The 19,802-nt window shown below is 40.4% G+C and overlaps 2 protein-coding genes across 3 annotated transcripts; one reads left to right on the top strand and one right to left on the bottom strand.

The window, feature by feature from the left end:
* Nucleotides 1-4,215: 4,215 nt before the first annotated feature.
* Nucleotides 4,216-5,854, bottom strand: htr1ab (5-hydroxytryptamine (serotonin) receptor 1A b). The gene has a single exon (XM_046067162.1). It carries the CDS (start codon nt 5,726-5,728, stop codon nt 4,478-4,480), a length of 1,251 nt encoding a protein of 416 aa, XP_045923118.1. The 5' UTR covers nt 5,729-5,854; the 3' UTR covers nt 4,216-4,477.
* Nucleotides 5,855-7,880: 2,026 nt separating this feature from the next.
* rnf180b (ring finger protein 180b) lies at nt 7,881-19,457 on the top strand. Of its 2 annotated transcripts, none has more exons than XM_046067485.1 (8): nt 7,881-8,018; nt 9,021-9,119; nt 9,777-9,872; nt 12,294-13,052; nt 13,964-14,086; nt 15,995-16,214; nt 16,769-16,894; nt 17,912-19,457. In XM_046067485.1, exons 2-8 carry the CDS (start codon nt 9,063-9,065, stop codon nt 18,106-18,108), a joined length of 1,578 nt encoding a protein of 525 aa, XP_045923441.1. In that variant the 5' UTR covers nt 7,881-8,018; nt 9,021-9,062; the 3' UTR covers nt 18,109-19,457. The 2 variants fall into 2 exon arrangements, with proteins under 2 accessions (XP_045923441.1, XP_045923442.1); XM_046067486.1 differs by having other exon boundaries at nt 7,907-8,018; nt 8,963-9,119.
* Nucleotides 19,458-19,802: the final 345 nt, after the last annotated feature.

Raw genomic sequence — 19,802 nt, 5'->3', positions numbered from 1 at the left:
CATCTTTCATGCTCCCTCTTTGTAAGGCTTTCTGTTATAAAGTTGTTGTTGCGAAGCCCAAGCTGAGATAACCATGATGACATCACTACGACGTCATCAGCATTAATCGATTAGACTTGATTCATCCAGAAACCACAAGCAACATTCTAAAACTGCAATGTCTTTATTCCCCACTTTCAAAATGTTAGTGTTACAAAAAATAAGAACTAACGAATAAAAATCTAACACAAAATCTAGCTTTTTCTGGTGCTTTTGACTGCATTTCACATTTTGTCTTCCTCAGCAGATAGTCAGCAGAGAGTCTCCCCCATTGTCACAGAGTTGGTTCCGTTGTCATCATGTGATTTACACATGGACGGTGTTGGATGTGAGTGTCCTTCTTGTTCCTTCCATAGTCCTCGACTGACTTTTGACCTCTTCCCAGTTGATGCTATGAATGGGTTTTATCTGGTGTTCACAGACAGCTGATTCTGTCTGTTTCCAGTGTCAGTCATTTGTCTTTTGTCCTTGCTGTTTGACCATTGTGAGTTTTTCTTTAGTTTTTTCATCAGTTTTGTTTGACAAAGTCAAATCATTTAAAGGCAGTGGTAAACAACAAGACAAATAAGAAACATGGCATACATATTAAACTAAGACTAATTGAAAGATTAATAAAAAGTTAAGGAATATTTAAAGAGCAATATATATACAATAGCTTTTGAATTGAAAGAAGTCCTAAAACAATCAATAAAGTGCATCAATTCATATTTAAATACAATAAACAAAGGTTTTGTTTTTGTGAATTTATGGATGTGGTATTTAGATTTAGAAATTAAGAATTTATTATCTTTTGCAATCATTGAGAAATATACCAAACAATACATCTTTAAAAGCAAATAGGAATTCAGTTTAAATATAAGATGAAATATCGTTAGATATAAGATTACTCTGTGTAGTTGCAGAACCAAAATAACTGGAGGACTGCGTCTGAGCATTCATCAAAGAAAAAAGTCTTTGTTTAGTTTCTGGAGGCAGCATTTTGCTTGGTGGCAACTTGAAAGAAATTTCCCTCGCCTTATTTGTTAATAGGGACAGAGTCAGAGTCATCTTTAAAAAGCCTAAGGACACCTGCAGGTATCAAGTACAATGGCAAACTCCATAAAAACAGATAAAACACTGGGAGAAAATCAATAACTGATAATGCAGTCACTTCACAGTAGGCACCCAAATTATTTTGGTATGATACATGAGCACAGGGGCGGCAAACCCCGGCCTTTCTGTGTGGAGTTTGCATGTTCTCCCCGTGTCTGCGTAGGTTCTCTCCTGGTGCTCTGGCTTCCTCCCACTGTCCAAAGACATGCAGGCTAGGTTGATTGATGACCCTAAATTGTCCTTAGGTGTGATTGTGAGTGGTTGTTTGTCTATGTGTGAGCCAGTAAGTCACACTATTGTTCAAATTAATCAATCGTGAGCATGCTTATTAAAATGTGTCCACAATATTGTTTTTCTCCATCACACCTGACTCTGTCATAGATTCATTTAGCCTTCTGATAAAAAAATTGGGCATAAAACAAACAACAACAAAAAAGGGATCATTTTTGTGTATTACAGTTTAGGCTAAGTCTTGTTATCTGACTGCTCATGTTTCTTGCCCATCTGATTTCTTTTTAGCAATGACTTGCCCACACATACACAAAAATAATTTTGACCAGTTTAATTTTGTTCTTTTAGATTTCATGTGGCATGCACACTGCCAGGAATATAATTCTGGCGAAGAAATACTGATCCTTTCATTTTTTATTTATTGGCCTTAAAGTAGACAGACGTAAGTATATTGGGTCTAAAACTCCTGAGGCTATATGTACAAATTTAACTGTACAATGTGAGCTCCTTCCAGGTTGCTAAAACCACCAAAGTCCCAGAAAAAGTATGGACATTGTCGTCACTGTTGGTACTTACAGCTGTGGCAATGTGTCTGTGATCCTTGATTTCAGCATTTAACCAAGTTGTCACCAGAGTGACCCTTTAAACCTGTGGCCCTTACGGCAGGCCAGCCTTCATGCCATGCAAGAAAGCATTGTTCAAACCCACAAAACTTTATTTTAAATTCTAGTAGAGATCCAATTTCCAAAGATATCCAATAGGCCCCATGTGATATCTGTCAGGCTGAGTCTCTGGTTTAAATATTCCATTCATTGTAAACATCAACAATCATCATTATAATAACCTGTTAGTGTTACTTAAGGGGAAATAAAAGGAGAAAACAGTTAGGGGGTTAAACCAACTTAAAAAGAAAAAAGTTTGTGGCACTCTTGTTGAGAAATGATTAAGGGTGCAGGCCTTACTGTGCAGTAGCACTGTGTAACACTGTGAGGCAAAAAGAAAAAAAGAGTAACAACTACACCTGCTTATTGTCTGAGGTAGCTGCCAGCTGTGGGCCCCTCACACACGCCTCAGTATTCCTGTGTCACAGCAGGCCTTTGATCAGGTAATTGCCCCTTCGGCCCCCAGAGTTTGCATCCCCCATATGTCGCTATGGTGACCACCTCTCCAGCATCCATCTGTGTGCCTCCTTCACAGCCTTTTTAAGATGGACTTATATGTTATGAGGCTGTAAGTGATGGAGGAAAAGGGCAGCGAGGCGCTACAAGAAGCACCCCGACCACTTCAACAGCAACCTTTTTATGATCGCTCATGTATGGTGACGAATGTGTTCACGTTCGTCCCTTTTATCTCCCTTTCTGTAACACTGTCTGTCTCTGTCTTTGTCTGTTTGCCCGCCCACCACATCGGAGACCCCCCCTCCATGTCGGTGTGACCCCCTGGAATGACGAAATGGTGTAAAAAGGATTGTCTTTGTTTTACAATCAGCCTTGAGATACAGCAGATCCGCACACGCATGATATGAGAGGATCAGAGTGCAGATGAAGCTCGGGGGTGCAGTTATTGTGCTCGGGATACTTGATTTGCACTCACTTGGAGGACGGTGACACATTTTCTGTTACAGCGGATCATACTCTGAACTAACCAAAGTCCCACTGTGACAAATTTAAAACCACAAATATTACATACCCCTTAACGAGTTCCCCCTTTTATTTTCCCTTAATTTCCAAGGTTATTATCTTTTGCCACACTGTGTGACAGGATCAAATATATCATATATGATATTTTCGACACTTTTGTGGGTTTAAACAATGTTTACCTGCATTCCATGAGTTTGTAATGACCAGCACCAAAACGTCAGTGGGATTGAAGAGTTTCTTCAGCCAAGTTGAGTCACCCGGAATTTAGAATTTTCTGCTTCACATCGACACAGAAAAATAGCAAATCCACACCTGGAAGCTGCACAGTCACATCCTCCACAGCTTCCACTGGAAATGTGTCTCATTGTGTGCCTTGCTTCAGGGCACTGCAGTAGGCTCGATGTTTTCTGCCATAATTTCAGCGCACATCCACAAATAGTTTGCAGGGGCTGGGGGACAATTATGAGCACCGAAAAAAGACAAATCCTGAAGACCAGAAAAATGCACAAGCTTGTGTGAGCAAGACAGCAGTGTGGGTGTTTTTTTTTTTTCATATTTCACTGCAGATGTTAAACGATCCATTTCAACATTATGTGGAATAATGGGATAAGAACTTCAGCTAAATGAGGTGAATGTAAATGGGCTGCTCATTTGGATCCTTCATTTTTAATTTTCTAACTGCCATTTATAGGCATATAGTGCAGGAAATTGGGTTGCTACAAATGGTATTTTCACTATCTATAAATCGTTTTAGCATTTCAGTGAATGGACTGTGGCTTCAGCAGTAAAATCTTAGGAAGTAATGACGAACAGGCCAATCTGCCAAGAGGCCACGGAGACGTCATCAAATGTCTGGTTTTGCAACCCGGTGTCTTCAATCTTCCTTCAAATAACACGACTTTACCCTTTAAAAATCCGTGCAGTGCATTAGCGAATCCTTCCATTTACTTCTGTGGAATGCAGCCTTGTCTAAACTCCCACATTTGAGAAGCTGGAACCACAGAGTGTTTTACATTTTAGCTTAATAGATTACTTAAATTAAATCAGTTATCAAAATTGTTATCGGTTCATTTCAGTTCAGCACTAGAGTAGGCTACAATATACTGAAGTCAGCCCTACGTTCCTCATTGTGCCATTTATTTTAGGAATCATTTAGTTTGCAAAATTTAAGAGTTAAAATCTAAATTCTAAAATCATGACTTCAGAAAAAATATTAAAAAGTATTTCTTTATTGACCACATAACAGGATGAGCAACATGGAGCTTCAATCAAACGATCACAGCTTTATCTATGCATAGGCTACAGACATCTCTGGGGATATTTCAGTACTGATAACGATGGTGATGATCGACAGTAATCATTATGAGCCCTCTTTTCGGTTTTAGCGTCATTCTGTATTCAGAGTAACAATCTCTGTGCCACTTTTATAGGCTGTTGGTTTTTAGGGCTGCTCCTCTTCTCACCTGGGTGACCGGTCACGGTCTGCAGAAATGACACTTGATAATTTTCTTGAATGCGCTCTGAAAGTCTTTGTTGAAGTACGCGTAAATAATGGGGTTGAGCAACGAGTTGGAGTAGCCCAGCCAGTTAATGACATCCTCCAGCCAGCGGGGCATGTAGCACGACTCCTGACAAAAAGGCATGACCAGGGCGACGATGAAGAAGGGCAGCCAGCAGAGGATGAAGGTGCCCATGATGATGCCCAGAGTCTTCACCGTTTTGCGCTCCCGTGCCAGCGCGATCTTCTTTTTCGCCTCGGTCGCCTTCTCGTGCCTGCTCTCGAACAGCGGCACGGAGCTCGGGGTGTTGGGCAGCGGCAGGTTGCCTTTGGAGTTGCTGTGAACTTCGATGATCTCCAGAGACTCGCCGTCTTCCGCGTGTTTCACCGCGCCGTTTACGCTCGGCAGTGGCCGGGGCTCCACGCTCCTTTTCCAGCTCTTGCCCTGCGCGTCTCCGGGTGTCTTTTTGTGGAACAGGGCAGGGGATAACGCCAAACAAGAGTCGGACACTTTCTTTTTCTCCGTTTTACGCACAGTCCTCCTGATCCGAAACCTGGCCGCTTTGAATATCCGCCCATATAAAACCAGCATCAGCGTCAGCGGGATGTAAAAAGCCCCGAACGTTGAGTATATTGTGTACCAGGGGTCTTGCCTGATCTTACACTGCTTGGGGTTCGCCCTGTCCTCTGCCATACTGCTGGGCTGGGAGCGCATGATTAACATTGGCGGCACTGAGATGGAGAATCCGACGAGCCAGGTGACACTGATGAGGACCGCGGCTCTACGCGGTGTCCTCTTCTTCATGTACTCTATGGGCTCCGTTATCGCCCAGTATCTGTCCAGGGCGATGGCGCACAGGTGCAGGATGGACGACGTGCAGCACAACACATCCAGGGAGATGAAGATGTCGCACGGAACTTGGCCAAGAGTCCACCGGTTTAAGACCTGGTAAAGCGCCGCCATGGGCAGCACCAGCACCGACACCATCAGGTCGGTGACAGCCAGAGAACCGATCAGGTAGTTGGCCACATTCTGGAGAGACCGCTCCAAGGCGATGGCTGCAACCACGCAAGCGTTCCCAAATATTGCGCACAGGATGAGCGCGCCAAGAAGGAAGGACGTGACCACTTGATAACTCAGCTTCATCTCCTCGTCTTCAGGTTTGGGGGTTTTATTTGAAGGGTTGTCAAACTCAGACCAGGCTGTCGTATTGTTCGTGCCCTCCATTGTTGGTAAACTCGTGTTTACTCGTGTCTCCAAGTGTTTGGAGAGCTTCCCTTACTTAGTGGAGAGCCTGGTGCGCATCACACCGTCGCACCTTGAAGAGCTCATAGTGGACTGTTTAGTGCGGCAGAGAGGGTCTGAACTGCGAGTCTCGGCTGCTGACGGAGAATGATGCTGCTCATTTATACCAGTGATGGAAAATGCGTCATTTGTCTGTGAGGATGTAACAGAGTCTGGCTGTGTGTCTGTTTAGTCTGCAGCTGAGGCAGTGGATATGTGGGAGTTATTAAATAAGCATTGCCCTATACAAACTTGTAATATTTAACTTTTTTATGCTCTTCAGGCTGCTTGAAACAAGTGGATTTTGCCATTTCGGTGAGAAAATAAGTTTATCCGATCTTAATGCAGCTTTCTAAAATTTCCTCTGTGTTAAATTACACTGTGAGTCAAATGTCGTTGATGTTAGTGAACTAATCTGCATTGTATGTTTTTGTATTGTACTTGTGTATTAAATAATAAATGAAACCGCACTGTACTGTACTTTTATTTGATTTAATAATAATGATAATAAAGACAATAGTTATTATTTAATTTTCTGTATGGGATTTTTGAAATGGAATTATTAGCCTATTTTTTGCAGAACCAGTGTTTTGGAAGATAAAAACATCGCACATGTAAAAGAAAAAAATGGTTTAAGTTTACCTTGTGAGGAGTAAATACATTATTTATTTTATTTTTTTTATTAGACATACCTTAATAAGGCCTACAGGACTTTCTTTTAGAAAGTAGTGACGCTTATTCTCTTGCTTTCAGCACCACGGTCAGCGCTGTGACCAGGTGTGACACTGCCACCTGGTGTATGTCCACTTTAATAAACTTTTTGAAATGGTAATGGAAATCTTTATCTTACGCTAACATGGCAAAAAATAAATAAATAAAATACGTAAATAAATACAAATAAGGACCATTGAGCAAATATAGCCTAAAGTTAAATTTGACTTGTTTTTTGTAAAAAAAAAAAAGTAGGCCTATTTATATTCACAGAGAGGGTGTAAAAATGAATTGACCACCAACAGTAGGCTATTGCTAAACGTCACATTATTTTCTGTTAGGCAGTTGCATGACAACCCCCATCCCTCCCCCTCAAATAAATGAAATTCAGTGGGGCTTTATTGGCATGGAAAATATACATTTACATAGCAAATGTGAAATTTGCTATGTAAATGTAAAAAAATATATACAGATATGTAAAATAATCTCTCTCTCTTATATATTGCTATTGTTGTTCCCATTTAGCAGGCCTACAGTACAGCTTTATGCATAACAATCCAGGTAATATTGTACTTTAGTGGAGCAAATTAGTGATGTGTCGGTCGCGAACAAGTCTGAGAATTGATTTATTACAGTTGAATCTTGCTTATTTATTTCTTGCAACAAATAAGAATGTAACTCAAGCAGTGACCAGCAGAAGCGCTACTAAAGGAGGAGACGTTTGGGAGCTAGAAGAGCCGGCTCCCTTTAAAGAGCTGTAATTCCCATCACTAGTGCAAATACCCTTACACATTTGAAGTTGAAACAAAGAAAAGAAAAAGGAAACAACTGCCACATGAACCTGGGACTTTTGGGGCCTCTGGGGGTCTGGGACCTTGGGGCCACTTTTCCCAGTTGGTAACATTACAGCCTTGCTGTTTAGTTCTGAACAAATGCAGGCCTCAGTTTAATAAGCCCTAAAACTATGAAAACTGTTCTTGTTAATTTATTTCTAAATAGGTTTCTAAGGTTTCTTAACTTTTTAATGTTAAATAAACACTTTAACCTGAGATGTTATGCTTAAAATGTAGCCTATATTTAAAAATGTTTAGGCTACTTAATTTCTTTTGGGTAAATTCCAGACCAGGAAGTTGTACAAAATAATGTCTACACAACGTTTTTTTGGTATTTCATTTTTTAAAATAGTGTACTGGCTTGACGGCAGAAGCTTCAGCAATCGTGAATAGTTAGATTAGTTACTTAGTTAGCACTAAGTTGTATTTTCTTTTCTTTAAGTTTTATACTTCTCTTTTCTTCTATTCTCTTCCCTGTCCCGTTTGCCATCTTGGTGAACAGACGTTTCTAACCTAACATAGACTTTAACGCAAAAGGGCGCAGGCTTTTTTGTCCATTAGGGTTTCCGTAGTGGCAAATGTTTCATGACGTCACGGCCTTCCTTAAAGCGAACAGCTGCAGAACTTTCTTGTTTTTGTGTCCACGTCTTCCTCGTTACCTCGACTCAAAAAGTATTTCCAGCTGCCGGGTAAGCGACTATTTGTAATAAAAATATTGAAATACTGAGTGTCATAATTTTAAAAACATTATTTTTCGGTGAAAACGCCACAAGAGAGCGTGTTGTTATGGTTAACAGAGCTAAGTTAGCAGGACGTTTGTTTTTATTCTGCCACCGTGATTGTTAACGTTAGCAGCTTAAGTGAGAGCTAAAACATGGGGAAATAAAACAGTCATGTAACAGTGACTCGAAGAGTGTGAGAGTGTGTGAGAAATCCTCTCAACCTCAACACCTGAGTCACTTATTTTCACTTCGTAGCCTTATATCAGAGGGTCACCAGGCTTTAGAGCATGGTAACGTTACTAAACATTTTTTTCTTAAAAATCCAGTCAGTAAGGTTTGTGGGCAGCCCTGTGTCCCCCAGTTCCAATGAAGGGAGATCTTACAGCCAGGGAATGAAATTAGCACCTGACACCTGCCAAATACAGGGTGGATGTTGTTAGATGTCAGGTCACCTGCCAACGTGGCAGAAAGATATTTCTTATATTAATCAATATTATTTAAACAATAATAATAATAATAATTAAACAATTCTTAAGGGGAGAATTGTCAGGGGTTACTGTTTTTACAAGTCTAAAGTGTTCTAACATTACATACACTCAAGAAGTGGCAGACAAAAACATTGAGTGGCCTGTAGAAATGTTCAGCAACCGTCCACAGTGGCAGCTGAGAGAAAAAAAAACTTAATTTCAGACATTTTTTAACGTGACACTTCCCCCTGAGCATAATTCCAGTTTATTGTGGAGGAACTTGACCGGCCTGCACAGAGCCCTGAGCTCACCCTCACTCACTAATGCTCTTGTGACAAACATTTATGTTGTTAACATGTTTTACTTTTTGTCTTGGCTACATCCATACTAAATGCAGACAGCTAAATCTGACCTGAGCTCCAATATTATTTTTTTTTGCAACAGTGTGTGAGCACGTGTGTTTTCAGTTGTGTGTCGTGACTGTGAACATTATCATCGACAGCTGGATTGAAAACGTGTTAAAGGAGCCCGAAGAAAGAGAACCATGCTCCGCTGCCGGAGGTGTCGGAAAGGCATCATAGACTCGACATGTTTGTCAGTGGTTGGTAAAAAGTTTGTGTATCTGATGGTTCTAAAGTTGCTTCTTCTGAAAGCCCTCCTTCCTTGCATTTTCTCCATCCAGTAAGCTGCTACAGACCTTGCTTGTGAGGAAGTGTTGACTCTGTCATAGTCCCATAGGTAGTACCAAAACAATGAGTTGATCAATAAGTTATAAACCAATCATCAGAAAATCACTAATGATTTTGATGATTGTTTACGACATTTTACGTGCAATGTCTAACATTCTGTGTTGCTAATTTCTCATATGTGAGGATTTAAAGTCTCTGTTTTACGTCAATGTAACTTGAATATCTTTAGTTTTTTGTGCTGTTGGTCGGACAAAACAAGACCCTTGAAGACGTCACTTTGGGCTCTGGGAAATTGTGATGGGTGTCCTATTCTATTATCTCACATTTTATAGGCTAAATGATTACTCAATAAATCCCTCCTAAAATGTGATAATGAAAATGGACAATAGGTGCAGCCCTAATTATAGCTAATAGTCACAGTAAAGTTGTTAGGGAACATCGAGGTTGGGGAAACTCAAAGATAACAGCTTGTGTTTCAGTCATAAAAAAAGACAGCTGACCATATTCAGAGAAACTGGGTCTGATGGGAAGTGTCCTGGTTGATTGTGTGTCTTTTTATGTTGACGCAGGTTGAGGCCACAGATGAAAGCTCAGCTGCTGTTTGCAGTATTTGGCATGTGAATGTTGACACGTTGCCAGAGTGGATACTGAGCTCAGTTCACCAGGTAAGCGTGTCACCTTAGGAATGAAGTGTCTGCAGTATTAAATTATTTTTTTCACTGAAAGAAAGGTAAAAAAAATGTATTGTTTATTTTTTGTCATGTAGATCAGGGCACACTTTGAGCAAATAGTTTCACATTTTTGTTTTTCAAATTTAAAAAGTTAACTTCATGTATATTTTAGTTTATTATTTGAAATTAAGTTGTGCACAACACCAACTTTTAAAGTGATCTAATAATCCTGCATGATATTTGATGTTTATATTTTAGTGTTTATGTTTTAGTTAAATTGTAATTAAAAAAAAATATTTAAAAGTAAATGTGTGTAATTTTATTTTAGTGAGTAATAAGATTTGTTACCACAACTGATGCATTTTAATTGAAATTACCTTACTGCAGCTGCAATTTCAAAAGTGCCTGTCTAAATACATTTACCCTAGTTTTATACAATACAATAAAACATGTCTGATCATTGTACTGTTACAATGAAAAGATGAGTCGATAAATCAATTAGTAGATTCACAGAAAATGAATTGACTGCAATTTTGGTGAATAATTTATCATTTCAAAGTTCTGTTTGTAACTGTCAGAAAACCCTTGTTATTAATGACACCGGTGGCTGTTAACAAAACTGCAGTCTGCCTCCTGTTGCTCGCTGTCTGCGGGCTTGACACTGAATGCTGGGAAATAAATTACAACCATATTTAGAATAACATTACTATTTGTAATGTTCCTTTGTTTTATTTGGAACTACTGGCTCCGTGTTGCTGACTAGCTTTCCATTTGCAAATCACCTCATCAGCCAACGCCATGAAGCAACCAGTGCCAGACCACTCTACGCCTCATAGCAAAGCCAAAGCCAGCTGGAAAGTTACAGTTAGCTATTTGCCCGCTTGACTAGTAGAAAGCAAACACCCAGCCAGACCAGCCGGACCAAACGCCACTATAAGCGGTTCCCCCTTTATACATTCAGTAGCGGCGGTGCTCCAGTGTTGAGAACATTAGGGACAAGCTTAGACTAAACTGGTGTAGCCTACAGTTCTGTCCTGTACACAGACTGTACATCCTAATAGTTAGTTAACTACTTTTCAGTTTTCAGACTGGTTGTTAGGAAAAGCAAGGATGGTGGTGATCGTGAAGGATCTGAGTTTAGCAAAGCAAGTTAGGGATGGAAACGAGATGTTTCTTTTGGATTTTATTATGCAGATGAAATGCTTGGTAATTAAGGGAGATGGTTCGCAAGTTGCCTATTTTTCATATTAATTTCGACTGATAAATGTCAAAAGCTTTAATTGAGACACAAAAGGCAACATGAAAAATCCTATCTATAATGATTTGGAGGTCATATTAAAAGGGTTTCCCTGCTATTAAAGGCTTAAGAGGTGAAGGCCAAAATGGCTTGGGTGCTGTGCCATGTATGTAAAATCACTATTGAGAGAGCATGAAAGCTAAATAACCTTTCCAAAACCAAATGGTTATAGTCTCTACAGACAAATTCTTCAGCAAGTTTCCTTAGTTTTTTTATTTATAATCTGCTCTAGCTTTTCCAACTATTTGGTCACAGATAAAGTAAAAAAATAATGGTCCCTAAAGATGTGAAATTGCACATTTGTCATTAGAAAAAGTAAAATTTTCTGGGGGGAGGACCCCCAGACACCACCACTACCACCAAATATGTGCATCTAAGACTATGGGTCACTGAAATTTTAAGCTATTCTAATGTCCATTATATGTTCATGGACACAACCGCACTGCTGCTGAGACATGTTATATTGGGGTTTTCATATTAAGACATGCAGCAGGCCTCACTATGTGCTCACTATATTCTTTTTCGCTTCCATTCTAGGGGAAACACTGCATTCAGATATTATTTTATTAGCGGGCATGCAAGCTAAGGTTAGCCAGCCAGCCATCTGCAACCCAGTCATGCTGCATGGGCCTACACCGCCCACACCACACCAGTCAACAAAGCAACCTGCAAACGGCAAGCCAGCTAATCTACTTGCAAGATCAGTCCAAGAGTCTGGATGAATTAGTTGACACTATCCACTCAAGACAGTATTTTGCTATGTTAACCAGCTAGCAGTTATTCTGTAAGGTTCGCACACAACCTAATTTTAGCCAACATTATCCAGCTAAAACCACAATATCACAATGTATCCCCAAGCGGCAGCCTGTGGGGCTGACAAATGCATACAGCATGGAATGGGGGGAAAAAAGTGCAGTTCCTCGATTTCCCCATTTAACAACTTTATATATGATACCTTTTTAAATTAAAGGCTTGAAGAGGCTTAAAGAAAACTATAGTTGCGGCTCTATATTTTTTTTCATACAATAAAGTAAAAGGGATTTAACTTTTTATTTTCTAAAAGAATGAATCCATTGTAAAATGTGGTTATGAATTATGTTTCTGTGGTTTCTGTCTAGGCCCAGTGGACCGTAGGAAAACTGAACTGCCAGAACTGCACAGCTCGTTTGGGTGGCTTCAACTTCATTAACCGTTTTGAGTGTCCCTGTGGCCTGGACGCCACTGTCCACCTTAACAAAAGCCGTGTGGACGATGACAATAAACGTTACGTTCTCATCGTCCAGCCGAGGAGGACAAGGCCCGAAAAGGGACGTGCCGGTCTGCCAATAGACGTCTCTCAGAACAAAGAGCAGAGGCCTGAATTTAACAGGACTGCATTGGACAGTTTACAGCTTAATTGTGCTGCTGTCATGTCCCACATCAGCCCTGCAGAGGCCTCTAATTCACTGGCTGACGATGAAAACACCCAGCCATTCTCTTTCAGTCCTCTGTACTGCATCTCTCAAAGGAGACGGCGCAGTTTGGAAGATGATGCCGTCATCAGTTCATCATGTTTTTGCGCTGCAGGCCCTACGGACAAGTCTGCTGTTGAGATGACAAGAGCCGGCACAGATGAGTCTCCACGGCCTCCTGTTTCGTATCCCACAAGTCAGCACTTTGACCTTGATGGTGAAGCGTCTGTCAACGCTGTCGCCCGTCGTTCATCTATTTCTGGAAGGACACGGTCACCTCTGAATCAACAGCTGCCACAAACTGTGGAGGATGTCGAGTCATCTCCAGAGACCACGACTATCCACGAGGAGGTTTCTGATTCAGCCCTGTTCCTCAGAGGGAGATCCATCTCTGACAGTGTAGCAGAGCACGACGAGGAATTGGTGGTATGTTGCTGCTTTTTACAGTTATGTGTGTAAAAAGGATTTCCTTGAGTATTTCATGGTGGAAGTGGGACCCAGCACCTGAAACAAATACCACATCCACTAAAACGTTATGAAATAAAATAGTTTCTCCCAGGAAATTGCAGTTAAGAGGAATTGAAATGTGCCTCTAGAAACAGAATAAGAAAGAAAAAAATTTAAAGAATGTAGATATAGCCAATTTTCTATTTAATGAGGTATCATGAAACCAACAGCCGGATTTTCATAGAATGTGCTGCGGATATTCATGGTGTTTACGCTGACCTTCGGACCTTTTTCTGCAGGGCCAAAATGTCTCATCTGCAAAAGAATGTGAAATGCAATTCCATGGAATGTACTTTACTGAAAATGTTGTTCCTCAAAGGATCTTTGAGTGTCTGGGGTAGTGTGCCTGACTGTGTCTGTGTGGCAGCTCAGAACTTACCAGAAAGCCCAGTCTCTTTCTTTCATTTCCTTCTAGTCTCCCCCTTTTCCTTTCCTCTCTCTGTTTATGAAGCAGATTCATAAAGCCCTGGGATATGCACACACATTTCACTCAAGTTCAAACATTAGATTGATGTGCCTATTTTGCCTGAATTAGCACCTCTCCCTATATATTTTAATGCAGTGAGCTTCCACTAGAATTCACGTTCTGTTTGAACGTAGTTAGCTAAATTGTCTGTATGTTTTGTGGTCTGTCCAACACTGTAGTGGTGTGGGAGGTAGCGAACACTGTAGCATCTAGGGGAAACTTGCAGAACTTAAAACCTTTTTATACCCTTAACACTGCAGGAAAGCAACTTACCAAGCATTTATCTTCCTCATGGATCTTGTTTCAGCCGTTGAATCCGCGACTGGGATTGTGATCCTTAACGTTTGTTACTTTACTTTCTCAGCCTCAAGCCTTTATGGCCTCCCCGGACTCAAGCAGACTGAGCAAAAGAGAGAAGAACCGTCTGAAGAGCTTGCGCAGGAAACAGAGGAGGAGAGAGCGATGGCTGCACAGTGAGCTGGAGCAGGTGAGAGAGCAGAGTTCACACTGACATTGTGGGCGCATGCAGGATCTAATTCACAATTACCACTAAACAAGCCCCCCTGTCACCACCCACCGCCCCAAGGCAACTAATTGCGATTGTAATTAAAATGAAACTAACTGGATCACAAATGGAAAGCGGTGAGAGGGGGACCCAAAATTCACCTCTACCTAAATAATATAAAACAGTATTCACAATGTCAAAGATATAGATGATATTCTTGTATAGGTATATAAACTCACTAGCGACATTAGGTACACCTACAATTGCTTGTTAACACACATAGCTAATCAGCCAATCACATGGCAGCAACTCAATGCATTTATGCATGTAGACTTGGTCAAGACATCTTGCTGAAGTTCAAACAGAGAATCAGAATGGGGAAGAAAGGTGACTTTGAACATGGCATGGTTGTCGGGAGTATTTCAGAAACTGCTGATCTACTGGGATTTTCGCACACAACCATCTCTAAGGTTTATGGAGAATGGTCTGAAAAAAGAGAAAATATCCAGTGAGCGGCAGTTGTGTGGACGAAAATACCTTGTTGATGTCAGAGGTCAGAGGAGAATGGGCAGACTGGTTCCAGATGACAGAAAGGCAACTGTAACTCAAATAACCACTCGTTACAACCAAGATAAGCAGAATAGCATCTCTGAGCGCACAACACGTCGAACCTTGAAGCAGATGGGCTACAGCAGCAGAAGACCAAACCTGGTGCCATTCCTGTCAGCAAGAAAAGGAAACTGAGGCTACAATTCACACAGGCAAAATTGAACAATAGAAGATTGGAAAAGCATTGTCTGATCTGAGGAGTCTCAATTTCTGCTGCAACATTCTGATGGCAGAATTTGGCGTAAACAACATGAAAGCATGGATCCATCCGGCCTTGGATCAATGGTTCAGGCTGGTGGTGGTGGTGTAACCGTGTGGGGGATATTTTCCTGGCACACTTTGGGCCCCTCAGTACGTATTGAGCATTGTTTAAATGCGACAGCCAGTATTGTTGCTGACCATGTCCATCCCTTTCTGACCACAGTGTACCCATCTACTTCCAGCAGGATAATGCACCATGTCACAAAGCTCAAATCATCTCAAACTGTTTTTTTAAACTTGACATTGAGTTCACTGTACTCCAGTGGCCTCCACAGTCACCAGATCTCAATCCAACAGAGCACCTTTGGGATGTTTGAACGGGAGATTCGCATCACGGATGTGCAGCCGAATCTGCAGCAACTGCGGGACGCTATCATGACAATATGGACGAAAGGCTGAGGATGTTTCCAACACCTTGTTGAAAGTTTGCTATAAAGGATTAAGGCAGTTGATGATTTTGCAAATTAAATCAAATGTGAAAAAGAATTCCATATGTTGAATCTGTAAATTTGACATAAATCAGACTTGTAATGAACTGGACTCTCTAAATTCATATCTTGAAAGTAAAATGAAGGGGAGGAAAGTATGGGAGAGGAACGTGAAAAGGCTTTTAGCCATTTAAAAAAAAAAAAACAACATACGATCAGAAGCAAAACCACAGCATTTGTTAGTTAAAATCTAAGGTGAGAATTTTAAACATTATAAATGAATTTTGTTACTTTAGAAAATATATATTGGAAAATTTTTGGTGTGTGTGTGTGTGTGTGTGAGAGAGAGATCAGGAAAGCCACCTTGATCACAGAGGACCCCTCTCACCCTCTCCACCACTCTTTCCAGTTACAGTTACCATCAGGCAGGCGAGATAAAGTTCCTCTGGCCTGGAAAAACACCAGCCATGAAATCTTTTATGCTGTCTGCAATAATCACTCTGAACAACAAAAAATAGACATTGTACAGCTGCTGTTTTTTTTTTAATGTAGGTTTTAAATCAGACAATAAAGTTATCTATTTGTTTTCCAGGCTAAGAGTGTGAGCACTTCACTGCTGGACAGTGAGGAGGAGGACAGAGAGGGCCTCACCTGCGCCGTGTGTCTCGATGTCTACTTCAGCCCGTACAGCTGTCAGCCCTGCGGTCACGTGTTCTGCGAGCCGTGTCTCCGTATAATCACCAAGAACCGACCCACAGACACACCCTGCCCTCTGTGCCGCACCCTGATCTCTCATACCAACTTCGACAAAGGTGAGCTTCCTCCAGGGCTCATGCTCCAAAACCAAATACTGAAATATGTGACGTTATGTCCATGTCCTGTCTGATACCGGTGTTAATAAAGTAAATGGGCAAAACCATTTTGCTCATATTATTGGAATGCCAAACATTCTCCAATAATGTTGTTTTTCTCTGTTGTAATATAATTTTAAATTGGGTATCTTTGGGCTTTTGGACAAAACAAGCAGTTTAAAGATGTCCCCTAGGGCTCTGTTAAGGTATTTTTCATAGTTTTCTGACACTTTATAGACAAAATTAGTTGTTCTCCCTGTACACACACGGGAAACTTTTAAATTGCCAGGAGGTATAAATGTGAATAGTTGTCTGACTGGATGGACTGGAGACCTGTCTAGGTCTACACCTCCTCCTGCCCAACGTGTGATTGTCTCCTGCCACCCTGCACAGAGAATGGATGGATACAAAAATATTACTCATGTTAATCATTAGTCACAGCCCTGCCTTTGAAATGACCTACAGTACATTAATGAGTAGTAATGGCTTACTGTACTGTTCTCATTCCTCTTCAGATCTCAACCAAACGGCTAAGACCTTCTTCCCAAAAGTGTACCATGCCCGCAAGCAGAATTTCAAGAGCGCTTCGTGTGCAAAATGGCCTCTGCCCAGCTGTCACAAACACTTCCGTATCTTCTGGAGTGAGAAAGTGTTTGCAATAGTTGTAGCAGCATTTTTATTTTTATTTTGTCTGCAGAGTATCAATAACGTGACTGTGAAGTATCTGGATTATCCTAACTAACCAGGATTTGCTGTTTCAGAAGAGATGGTTCAGTTTACCACTAGATGCTATTTTAAAACAAAAATTGTCTCTCTGTATGACTGACCTCATTTTCATGATTTCCTCATGATCGTATTCACTGAGAAACCAGAAATGTTGCTTTTCCCCCTACAATTTATTGGCAATAATAAACTTTATCCTTACAGCAGTTGACAATTCATTCCTACTAATGGCTTTACAAGCAATACAACAGAAGTGATACAAATCCAGAGAGATAAACATGATTGCATAGTGAATGTACTGTACATGGTGTGTGGAATATGGTGTTTGTAAAAACGTTGTAAATTACAAAACAAATAACATAAAAGTGTTCTTTACTGGAAAAACATCTCTCAAGTTATTTAACCGCATAATCTGTGGAAGATGGGGGATGCCAATATTAAAATTAATGAAAGTGAAGTTTAATTTTCTACTTGTTTAATTTTTTGAATATACAGAATTACAGCCCATATGTTCAACCCAAACTGGACATTTTAACTGCAAACTGTGCTTTTGAATATGAATAATGTCCTGATTTTAGACCATTCTTAAAGAAAATGAAACAGATATGGTTACCAGCCAGATATTGCTAGCCCTGGGATTCCATTATATTCAGCCAGAAGGATAAAAAAAACAAAACAAGAAATAATTCCGCCAAACACTTTGTTTTCCCACACAGTTTCCCTTGGATCAGGGATTTTGTGAGGAATCGGTTTCAATAAAATAAATAAAAATGTTAGAACATTTCAGAATCAGCAATAGGTTAAATAACTTTTTTTTGCGTGAAAATGTTTGCATTGCTCTCTAAAATAAATTACTTTACAATATTTCAAACTGGCAGAAGGATAAATTGTTTTTAATCACTTTGAATACAGTCATTTTATCTGTCTAACTTCAGGAGATCAGAGACGGGCAGTGATGGCAGGAAGACGCTGGCACTTTGCCCATGGAGGTTTCACGCTGGATCCTTTGGACCTGACTGACATGCGCGGCTGGCTCTTTGACATCGGCCTGGTCACCGTCTACATCCACTCAGTCACCTGGATCCTGGCCTTCTTGTTCCTCTGTTTGCTCACATACTATTTCTTTTTTTGAGACACTGAGGAATTGCAGTGCAGGGCAGTTTTTTTCTTTTCTTCAAAGTGTTTGTGTGTGTGTGTGTGTGTGTGTGTGTGTGTGTAATGTGGTTTTCCTGGTCAAACCTGTTTTTAAGTGGCAAAGTATTTTACAAATGGAGGTGGTCGTGATGTGCATAGAAGTAAGGAGCAGGAAACTGATCATTTGCAGGTTTGCACGCTCGCAAAAGTTGAAAATATGGGTCACCTGACTACAAACATTTTAAAATGTAATGATTTGAACAAAGCTTAGAGCCCAACACCCATGGTATAATACACTTAGGAGTTTTGAGAGAAATAATGGGCAGAGCTGAAGTACAGAAAAACTGAAGCGGAGTGGTGTTTCATCTGTTAATTTACTTTGCACATCAGGAAGACCTTGTCAAAAGGGTGCTGTTTGGTGATGAAACCTTTGGGTTATGGAAGTATTTATCAGACAGAGAAAAACAAAAGATTGATGCCACCCTCAAGTCTGTGAGTTAAGTACGGTGCTGGAGCCCGGAGGCAATTAGCCTTGCTTAGCATAAAGATTGGAAGCAGCTAGCCTGGCTCGGTCTGTAGTTCAAAAATATGCCTACCAACAACTCTACTAATAAACATTTTATTGTTTAATTAGTACGCTCTTACATTATGTGCTTCTGATTTGTTGGTGCTGCCTGTTCCTCCTGTTCCCCCCCATCTCTCTCTCTCACACATACATGAGATCATTAATGATGGTTTTCATCTACCTCTCTAAATAAATGCAAATATATTGAAACTATTTGATGTAGCATGGGCAGAATATTAGGAGACACTATGACACTTACTGAAAAATGAGGGAGAGTCCGCTATAGACACAAAACTTCAAATTTAGAGTCATTACTCCTGTGTCATTGGAGGAAGTTCAGCTTTGTGTTTTGTTGATGCTCATTGAAATTGTGTAATTTACATCACATTTGAAGTGAGATGCACTGCTGTGAAAGTTTTGCTTCTACGTGTACATGTTTTATTTACAAAGTAGAGGGATGCTCAGGACTCAAATTTCTGAACAGGTTCTAACAGATTCACAAATGGGGAAATTACCCGTTTCAATGGTGCCTTTGCTTAGTCTGTGCTTTCTGTCTATAACAAATAATATAAAACTGGAATTGAGCAGCTTTTAGCTCTCTGGCACAAATTGTTCTCCATTCACAGGGAGAGAGAAATTTAAAGAATATAAATTTTTCACTAAACACTATGTCTTTTTTTATTGAAGGAAAAGTTTGATTAAGAAAATCTGTGTTAATATTGTGTAAGAGTTTATTGTCTTGCTACAAATCAACTAGAAAGAATAAAAGGTGTGTTATTTGAGCTATGCATCTATTCTTTGTTTTTTTTTTTTTTAAGATCAAATGGGGCCAGATTCAGCCCTTAGGAGAGTGAAACTGAGAGCAAGAACAAACCCACTGCATCTGTTTTAATTGTAAATCTGTTTACACTCTCTGGTTTAATAAGTCTTTGTTTTTTTGTGCGTTCAGCTCAGTGTGAAAAGTAGTAACGGGTTGGGCCACATTAATGAATTAATGATAGATTTTAAATAGGACACACTGAACCTTTCAAGGCGTTATTATGACAGGATGGATGTGTTAGCTTATTTTGAACTTCCTCTGCCACCCAGTGGCCCAAAGAGCTACTGCAGCTTTGAACAATAACACT

This window comes from Micropterus dolomieu, linkage group LG13, assembly GCF_021292245.1.
Source record: "Micropterus dolomieu isolate WLL.071019.BEF.003 ecotype Adirondacks linkage group LG13, ASM2129224v1, whole genome shotgun sequence".
In the NCBI taxonomy this organism is placed as follows: Eukaryota; Metazoa; Chordata; class Actinopteri; order Centrarchiformes; family Centrarchidae; genus Micropterus; species Micropterus dolomieu.
Note: the sequence above shows the minus strand (reverse complement) of the source record. Positions and strands in the feature narration are given on the sequence as shown.